The 10,528-nt window shown below is 39.5% G+C and overlaps 2 protein-coding genes across 3 annotated transcripts in view; both read right to left on the bottom strand.

The window, feature by feature from the left end:
• Positions 1-6,606: 6,606 nt before the first annotated feature.
• LOC310795842 (major histocompatibility complex class I-related gene protein-like) overlaps positions 6,607-10,528 on the bottom strand; it is a 48,309-nt gene continuing 44,387 nt past the window's right edge. Inside the window, exons 7-8 of the mRNA XM_083657929.1 lie at positions 7,620-7,701; positions 6,607-6,881 (exon numbers count right to left, since the gene is read on the bottom strand). Coding sequence (XP_083514055.1) covers positions 7,646-7,701 — 56 coding nt within the window. The 3' untranslated portion in view covers positions 6,607-6,881; positions 7,620-7,645. The remainder of the gene's footprint in view (positions 6,882-7,619; positions 7,702-10,528) is intronic.
• Positions 7,624-10,528, bottom strand: part of LOC310795848 (major histocompatibility complex class I-related gene protein-like) — a 9,889-nt gene continuing 6,984 nt past the window's right edge. For both annotated transcript variants that reach the window (XM_083657941.1, XM_083657940.1), the window contains 2 exons: positions 9,458-9,559; positions 7,624-7,719 (listed from right to left, as the gene is read on the bottom strand). In XM_083657941.1, the coding sequence (XP_083514067.1) occupies positions 7,709-7,719; positions 9,458-9,559 (113 nt within the window). In that variant the 3' untranslated portion in view covers positions 7,624-7,708. The remainder of the gene's footprint in view (positions 7,720-9,457; positions 9,560-10,528) is intronic.

Here is a 10,528-nt window from a genome sequence, read left to right on the forward strand (position 1 = left end):
TCTGGATCCGTCAGGAGGGAGAGCAGCTTCAGGAGGACCCAGAGCCCTCACACATTAAAAAGGAACAGGAGGAACTCTGGACCAGTCAGGAGGGAGAGCAGCTTCAGGAGGACCCAGAGACCCCACACATTAAAGAGGAACATGAGGACCCAGAGCTCCCACACATTAAAGAGGAACAGGAGTAACTCTGGATCCATCAGGAGGGAGAGCAGCTTCAGGAGGACCCAGAGCCCTCACACATTAAAAAGGAACAGGAGGAACTCTGGACCAGTCAGGAGGGAGAGCAGCTTCAGGAGGACCCAGAGCCCCCACACATTAAAGAGGAACAGGAGGAACTCTGGATCAGTCAGGAGGGAGAGCAGCTTCAAGAGCTGGAGGAGGCTGATATCACCAAGTTCCCATTCACTGCTGTCCCTGTGAAGAGTGAAGATGATGAAGAGAAACCTCAGTCCTCACAGCTTCATCAAAGCCAAACTGAGGAGGACAGAGAGGCAGAGCCTCTAGCCAGGAGCTCAACTGAACAGATGAAAACAGAAGCTGGTGGAGAGAACAGTGGAGTATCAGAACCAGCCAGGAACTTCTATCCTGCTAGTAATTTACAACCAACTACTGATGACAAGACTTCAGACTCTTCTGAACCTGAGATTGAATACAGTGATGATGAACGGATGGAAACTAGTGAACCTCAGTCAGGTTTAGACTCACAGAAAAACAGCAGAGTTCTTGAGGAAAAACACTTGAGTTGCTCAATTTGTGGTAAAAGTTTTGGTCGCGAATCATACTTGAAGACACACATGATAGTCCACACAGGAGAGAAACTATTTAATTGCTCAGTCTGTGGTAAAAGTTTTGGTAAAAAAGCATACTTGAATAGACACATGAGGATCCACACAGGAGAGAAACCATTTATTTGCTCAGTCTGTGGTAAAGGTTTTGTTCATACATCAGGTGTGAATAGACACATGATAGTCCACACAGGAGAGAAACAATTTCATTGCTCAGTCTGTGGTAAAGGTTTTGGTCAAAAAGCAGACTTGAAGAGACACTTGATAGTCCACACAGGTGAGAAAAAAATTAATTGCTCAGTCTGTGATAAAGGTTTTGGTCAAAAATCATACTTGAGGAAACACATGATGATGGTCCACAGAGGTCATAAATCAAACTTGAAAATGTCCTCAGGAGAGTAAAATGGTTTCCTCATTTACTCACTTTTCTCCATGTGGTGTTTATCATAGTCAACTATATGAGGGACAATCAAACGTGTTTCGGACACTATACCTCACTCTTCTTCTTTGGTAAACACGACAGAATTGCATTGTGGTATATGGGTGAAAATTGTTCTGCATTGTGGGCATTTTACAGTGGACTATATAGTGAATCAACAGCTGAGAATTCGGACACTAGTGCAAAATGGCCAACACACTAATATAGTGACTATATAACACTACATGGGGAATAGTGTGTGAATGAGTGAACCATACCGAACACGGCTAATGAGTCACAAGAAAGAAAGAAAAAACAAGACCTAAGACACAGTTTGTGTCTAGTATGATGTAAGATGTATTTATGATTTATGTATATGACATATGTTGTAGAATGGAATTAATCAATACATTCTTCTCGCGCATCATACTGAGACAAATATGAGATGGTGATCTTTGAGGAAAACCCATTTGAGATAAATAATAATAATTGAGCAAGGAGTCAAAAGAAGTCATCTTACAAAAATGTATTTAGCCATATATATCTTTGCAAAAAAGATTGCAAAGAGACTGTATTCCATCTTGAAAAGCTTACATGATCATAGATTAGGCGTACAGAAATGAAGTGCCGGAGCACAGACAGTCAGAGATCTTATAGTCAGAAAGCATGCAGCATGTTATGACTATCACGGAGAATCAGGGACAGAGAGGGGTGCAAGAGACGAGGCCACAGCAGTGTGTGTCGGAGGTGATTGTGTCTCTGTTGCCTGTCTGTAACATAGATCAGGATTTATGTGTGTGCAATTATGGTTAATAACTAATACCAATAACTGTGTATCTGATTTATAGCTTATTGATTATGGAATACAGCCAATGTAACTTACATTTTCTCTATATCAACATAGTATAGGTAGGATGTGTGTATAGTATGCTTAGTATTTGTACATGTACTAACTATTGTATGATCCTATGTAAAGCCCTTTGAGACATGCTTGTGATAAAGGGCTATAAGTGTAGATTCGATTAGATATGGGTTCCTACGCAAGTATGGAATTTGATTTTAGTATTTTCCAGGTCTGGAAATGTAAAGAAAAGGAGCCTATGGGGAAATATTTGTGTTTTGACTATCTGACTAGCCGTTTTAGTTACATAATAAATATGTAGCTGTATTCCCAACCCTCCTGGGCTGTCAAAATCTGCCAATTTGTCATGCTCTCGTGCATCATATTGCCAACGCGAAAGGTCCTACTGAAGAAGGACCATCTGGAGGTATATATATATATATATATATATATATATATATATAGTTGAATAACAAACTGAACTGATATCCAAGTATTTTTTTCATGGCCAAGGGAATGTCCTTTTTCCCCTCACAAATCGAGATTCATCAGCTTTGCAGGAGATGATGAGGCTGTGAAGTTGCCTGTCTTTGCATGGCCTGATTTGTGATTTGTGGATGATTCAACAAGCCACTTCTCTCTACAGTCATGCTGGATAGGACATAGAACAATCCAGATGGCTTATGACATATTGTGCTCACTTTGAGTTTCTCAAACCACTAGCTGTCTGCTGGTGCTAAATGGAACTGAAAATGGCAACCTTGCATTTTGTGTTCCATCGTTTACTTCATATTGCTCCGAGATGTTTTTCCACACACTGCATTATATGGTGAAACTTGGTTCCAGCTTGAGCTTGTTCAGTTGGTCACAAGAGGGCGCTACAGCACCAGCTGTAGGTTACTCAGACTCAAAAGAAGGAATTTCAGTGTCACACCGTGATAGCTTCGACTACACAACATCTCAAAAATTATTTGAGAAAATCTCAAATATTATTTGAGATTTTGGTCAATGTTGGCCAGTGTAGGACAGTTTTATCCCCATGAAATTATTTGTATCGAAGACAACCATTGATTCTGTGACTTACTGTTTTTGAACGGGGAAACATCTTGAAGCCAATAAAACAAACATACCTGTAAAGCCCTTTAGTTGACCCTTAAGTGTGTGTGTGTGTGTGTGTGTGTGTGTGTGTGTGTGTGTGTGTGTGTGTGTGTGTGTGTGTGTGTGTGTGTGTGTGTGACTGTGTGTTTTTCTTTTACAAATATCCACACTCATATAATTTAATTGGGAAATATATGATCCCTGGATGTAGCTCAGAGATATGTCATTTGTCACATGAACAGAAAACCAGTTGAGGTACTATGACAACAGCTTAAAAGTGTGTCCATATATAACACACAGGGAGGTTGCCAGTACAACTCCAGAGAGAACCAGTCCACACTGACTTCAGTTGTAGTCATGTGACATCCTCATCAGTGTCATCATAAACATTGTATAAATGTCAATTTAATTTTATACCGTAATTGAGTTTACATACAGAGGACTCAGCAGTGTGACAGCGCCACCTCTGGACAGATGATGTATCCCCCTCTGAATTTAGCCTTTTTCACTTCCCACCCAATTCACCCATTTTGTGTCTAAAACGCAGGAAGTAACACAGCTGCAAGCAGAACATTAATGAGGATTTTCGGCTTCCAATCCATTTGGTGATCCAGTGCTGGGGCCCTTGTTACCTTTTTTGCACCGGTGTTACTTCCTGCATTTTAGACAACATTGGTGAATTGGGTGGGAAGTGAAAAAGGCTAATGAACTGATGAGGATGTCATGTGACTTTCTGTTGGTCTCTAAATGATCAACCTGATAAATCATCATTATGTGACTGTGCTCTCTGGAAGAGTTCAAGATTCATCATTCTAGATGTTTGTCACTCTGGTTGCACAAGTAACACTCGTGTGAACTTCTTAGGCCAGGAGGCTCCACAGGACATCAAATATAAGGAAAAGCAACACGTGATAAATATATAAGAGAGCAGAAACACACAAGAGCACTAAAACAACAATGAAGAACATTGGCAACGTTTGTGTTTTCATCGAGGTATCAGAATGTTCATTTGGTGTTATTCAATAGAGCCACTATACTGAAATATAAAAAAATACATGTATGATATTCTTTGAATGCATGAGCAATCCTTTTTAGGTTATACAACTATGATCCACAAATACATAAAATAAACTAGAAAAGCTAAATGTCAAAGGAATAGTGTATCACATTTGACCCTTTTTGTCATTCAGTGTCTTTACAATCAAACACCAATGTCAGAACGACATTCATGACATGTAAGTCTCAGTAGCAACAGTGGGTTCTCCTGCTGCAACATTCATATTATAGTCACACATATATAAGGAAAAGGATACTTGTTATTTAAACAAACAAACACACAAACAAACACACAAACCAGACGTTTGGTCTATTGGGACTTTATTGAAAAGCCAAACAGCGGTACAAAAGGAATGCATCAGCAGTGCAATTTAATTGGACATTCATTTCAGTAATCCAAACCAGAACATGTTGTGAGCGTCCTGAATCATCCTCTACATGTTCAGAAACTCTACAAAGAGCCAAAATACCACATCCCTAAATGAATCTAGCCTACAGTAAAATCAGAGCATAACTTATTAAGCATTTCTATTCAGTATGTACAGTACGGTATCTAAAGAGAAAAAACTCCCACATCACAACCTACTTTAAATTAAGGCACGTCAAAATGTTTAAATGATGGATCATTTTGCTGTAATTCAGCAAAACATCAAATATACAAATTCATTTGTTTTTGCATGGGAGAATACAATTCAACAAGAGCTGTAGATTTGACCAAACTGCATAAAAAACTATACCAGAAAAATATTTACATAACTGGAAAAATAAAACTCAGACTGTCATCTTTTTGGCCAAATAAGCAGTTTGTGCGTGTGTGCGCGTGCGTGCGTGCGTGCGCACGCGCATGCGTGTATTATTGCGTTTGTATTATCAACTTGAAATTCCAGCATGGCATAATTCCAAGGAAAACCTTTCCAATAAAATCACACTGTATGTTTATAACTACAACAATAACTATAGCTTTGTGTCAAATGAATATTTAAACTTAGAAATCAAAGCCCAATCAACCCATGTGTCTCACATTCCTTCCCTTAAATGTATTGCCAATTCTTTCTTAAAGCAGATTTTCCATCAGCAAAAAGTTTCTCTTTAGTGATCAGAGGTGTTAAAAACCTCAATAGCCGCCCTAATGTATTTTACCACCATGTGAGCTGACATTTTATTACAGGAACTAAATGGTGGAAATATCATTTTACAGCAAAACGTTCTGTCCGTTGTAAATCAGGGGTGTCACATTCATTTTAGTTCACGGGCCACATGTGAGCCAATTTGGTCACAAGTGGCCAAACAAAGAAAATCAATGCATAATAACCTAAAAAAATATATATACCGGTATATAATAAATCCCTATTTCTTTTAGTGTAAAGAATTACAGGTACATTTTAAGAACATGTTTTCACATAGGGTTATCTCAGCTACCATCAAACAAATGATCAAATCTACTGTCTGTAATTGTGCATTACAATTGATGGCAACTCTACAATTCTCTATATTCAGTATGTACAGGAGCAGGAGAGGGGAGGATTTGCGACCGCCCAGGTTCAGAGGCAAGACAATTTGTGCAATTCATTTGTGCAAATGAATTAAAGGGAATGAAGAGGGGAATCTGATTGGTTGTGTGGATCTAACGTCCTGACCACGCCTCTGCATAATTGTATGATTTACTAATTTCACTCATTTCCATTTCACCCTTGCACCCGTGCAAATGGGCAAGTAGGCCTATCATGATACAACAAAGTTGCTGCAAGTTGATCTCTCTCTGACTCCAGCATCACGTTACATTGCAGGAGGATCTGATTGCCACACTGAAGAGAAACACTTCCAGGAGGAACCAAGAAAAAATATGATCTTCACACTAGATCCTATAACAGCAGCAGTTCCGAGTTCCGACCCATTTACATCCCCAAAAATGTAAAGCTTCTGAAATTCTGGGAAGGAAATGGAAATTGCGAGTCTTTAAAGACTAGCAGAAATCCCATCTCAGTGTCTCTGATGAGTATCCGAGTGGAAACAAACATTGTTTTGACTGGAACTGGGTAGAAAGGCGGGACATAGCATCTGGATGATTTGATTTGACCGTTTTGGGGACTAGAGTTGACGTTGGCCAATCCTGGCGCTTGTATGGCGTGTTGCCGTGTTCTGCCCCCAAATGCAGTGGGATTCAGCATGTTCTGCCCCTATGCAGAACATTATACCTGGAATGTATAAATGGAAACCCTCCTAAACCATTTACAATGTAAATGGTTTAGGAGGGTTTCCATTTTCCATTTATTTTTTATTTTTATTTTTGTATGGCGTGTTGCCGTGTTCTGCCCCCAAATGCAGTGGGATTCAGCATGTTCTGCCCCTATGCAGAACATTATACCTGGAATGGAAAATGGAAACCCTCCTAAACCATTTACAATGTAAATGGTTTAGGAGGGTTTCCATTTTCCATTTATTTTTTATGAAGGAAATGCTTTTTCATTTTAATTTCGCGTCTTAAAACCCAATCAGTAATCAGCTATTTAAATATGTATGATGCTCCTGTTGTTTGTCTGTATGTGCACTGGATTACTGAACTGTTTTGTCATCTGAAACTTCCCAATGATTCATGAATGATTAATAAGCCACTTATTCCCAGTTTAAAGATGGAAGGGTGAAAGTGACAGCACCTCTTCTGGCTCCAGTGCACAATTGATCCCTAAAGAGACAGAAATAATAATGAGATAGCGTATAAAATACTTCAGCAACACATAACCTACATCAAATTATTACCTGAAGTTCATCAGTCAGATATTATCAAATATTGTGAATTAGTAAACCAATGATGACTTAATTTACCTACTATCTAAAGGGAGCTGGGGCTCTGTCTGTTTGTTTGTTTGTTTGTTTGTTTGTTTCTCTGTCTGTCCCACTGACACCAATTGTGTCCCACAATTCCCTCACACACACATATACACACACATACACACACAACGTCCCAGTGATGATGTCATCAGTGATGTCAAAAAATTGTGACATCATCAGTGTTGTCAGAGGCATTGTGACATCATCAGTGATGCACACATACACACACAAGACACACACACACACACACACACACACACACACACACACAAGACACAGACAGGCACACACATAAGACAGACAGGCACACACATGCACACACAAACACACACACAAGAGACAGACAGACACACACACACACACACACACACACACACACACACACACACACACACACACACACACACACACACACAGATGACATCAGTGAGGATGTCATAATATCACATCTGTCCATCTGACTTGCAGTGAATTGATAAAATGATAACATCCAAATAATGTTCCCTTGGATCAAATGTAAGTCAACTTTGTTCAGTTCAGATGTGAATAGTGCACAAATCACCTCTTTGTCTGCCCATAGAACATAACTTACTGTGTGTAACTTCATCCGTTTGGCAATCAGGCGTCTGTTTTCAGTTTCTCAGTGAGCTCAGAGACGATTTCAGAAGCTGAAGCTGAAGGTCAGAAACACACTATCATCACTTTCTTTTTATAAACAGACAATGCTGGAGGAAGAAGTCCTGAAAAGTTAATTTGCATAATATCAATACCTAGAAAGCTTTCTCAACAGTAGCTACGTTTAAGCCACTCAGTGTACAGTAAGCCACTCTGTGTAACACTCAGTGTACAGTAAGCCACTCTGTATAACACTCAGTGTACAGTAAGCCACTCCTCTGTATAACACTCAGTGTACAATAAGCCACTCTGTATAACACTCAGTGTACAGTAAGCCACTCTGTATAACACTCAGTGTACAGTAAGCCACTCTGTATAACACTCAGTGTACAGTAAGCCACTCTGTATAACACTCAGTGTACAGTAAGCCACTCTGTGTAACACTCAGTGTACAGTGAGCCACTCTGTATAACACTCAGTGTACAATAAGCCACTCTGTGTAACACTCAGTGTACAGTAAGCCACTCTGTATAACACTCAGTGTACAGTAAGCCACTCTGTATAACACTCAGTGTACAGTAAGCCACTCTGTATAACACTCAGTGTACAGTAAGCCACTCTGTGTAACACTCAGTGTACAGTAAGCCACTCTGTATAACACTTAGTGTACAGTAAGCCACTCTGTATAACACTCAGTGTACAGTAAGCCACTCTGTGTAACACTCAGTGTACAGTAAGCCACTCTGTGTAACACTCAGTGTACAGTAAGCCACTCCTCTGTATAACACTCAGTGTACAGTAAGCCACTCTGTGTAACACTCAGTGTACAATAAGCCACTCTGTATAACACTCAGTGTACAGTAAGCCACTCTGTATAACACTCAGTGTACAATAAGCCACTCTGTATAACACTCAGTGTACAGTAAGCCACTCTGTATAACACTCAGTGTACAGTAAGCCACTCCTCTGTGTAACACTCAGTGTACAGTGAGCCACTCTGTATAACACTCAGTGTACAATAAGCCACTCTGTATAACACTCAGTGTACAGTAAGCCACTCTGTATAACACTCAGTGTACAGTAAGCCACTCCTCTGTGTAACACTCAGTGTACAGTGAGCCACTCTGTGTAACACTCAGTGTACAGTGAGCCACTCTGTATAACACTCAGTGTATAGTAAGCCACTCTGTATAACACTCAGTGTACAGTAAGCCACTCTGTATAACACTCAGTGTACAGTAAGCCACTCTGTGTAACACTCAGTGTACAGTAAGCCACTCCTCTGTATAACACTCAGTGTACAGTAAGCCACTCTGTATAACACTCAGTGTACAGTAAGCCACTCTGTTTAACACTCAGTGTACAGTAAGCCACTCTGTATAACACTCAGTGTACAGTAAGCCACTCTGTATAACACTCAGTGTACAGTAAGCCACTCTGTGTAACACTCAGTGTACAGTAAGCCACTCTGTGTAACACTCAGTGTATAGTAAGCCACTCTGTGTAACACTCAGTGTACAATAAGCCACTCTGTATAACACTCAGTGTACAATAAGCCACTCTGTATAACACTCAGTGTACAATAAGCCACTCTGTATAACACTCAGTGTACAGTAAGCCACTCTGTATAACACTCAGTGTACAGTAAGCCACTCTGTATAACACTCAGTGTACAATAAGCCACTCTGTATAACACTCAGTGTACAGTAAGCCACTCTGTGTAACACTCAGTGTACAGTAAGCCACTCCTCTGTATAACAGCATCAACTTAACACCTAAAATGTAAATGTAAAAAAATCCTTTAGAGTTCCTCACCTTTCTTCTTTTTGTAACATCTGATGGCAGCAAGGATGATGACGATCACAACAGCGAGAACAACCACTGTGACAATGATGCAGATGGTCCCATCACCAGGCACTGATGAGAAGATCCATTCATAAAATGATTAAATCAATGAAAGAAAGGGCCTGCACATGATGAAGCTGACCCTAACCCTAACCCATTACAGTATCATCTCATCTGTATTAGTTGAGCTGTTATGATTATGAAGGTATCTGCAGGTTTCAGAAGACATTTTTAATGCAGAGTGAATTTTAGACCAATTTAAAAACCAAAATAGAGAAACAAAGCTGTCAAAACAGCCTTTTTCTAACTGCACATAAAGACAGTTCTGAAGTTATAAAGGGACAGTGTGAGGAAAAGGACAACAGGAAATTAAATGTTATCAAAGTTTATAAGCAAAGGTAGTGAAGTAGACCCAATGGGGGAAAAACAACATAGATTGCATAATAATACTATTATCCTTCTTCTGTATCAGTGTAAGGGTGGACAGACAGTCACTGCATGGTGAAAAAACATACTGCATTTAGGACATTTTAATACTTTCTAAGGCTTTAAGTTTAAATATATATATTTTTTTTTCAGGCTTTTAAAGAATGCAGATACCCTGTCAGGGTCACATGATCTGATTCTGAACAATGATCCTGGGATGAGTTTAAATCTGATCTAAGCCTAACTTGTCCTAATAATGTCTTAACATGTTTAACCTGAAATTCACAGCATATCTTTCTATGCAAGTTAGACTTAGTTTAGCCACTTCCAAGTGACATGACTGTGATATGACTGTAGGCAAATTGTCTTAAAGTTGGATTTAAGGCTCAGCCCATCGTATGAGAAAACATAGGCTGGAACTTGGAGGAGGCTATATGAAATAATTTAACAAAGTTTAATTTAAACTCTTCATTTGGATATACTGTATAAAATGGGGGGGGACGTATCACAAAAACTTCTGATCTCAAAAGAAATAAAATAAATACCAAGATGACTAAAATGACAGCAAAACCAAAACAAGGAGAGAAACGGACCAGTACAGAACAACAGAAACCA

This window comes from Poromitra crassiceps, assembly GCF_964638095.1.
Source record: "Poromitra crassiceps genome assembly, chromosome: 21".
NCBI classification, from domain to species: domain Eukaryota; kingdom Metazoa; phylum Chordata; class Actinopteri; order Beryciformes; family Melamphaidae; genus Poromitra; species Poromitra crassiceps.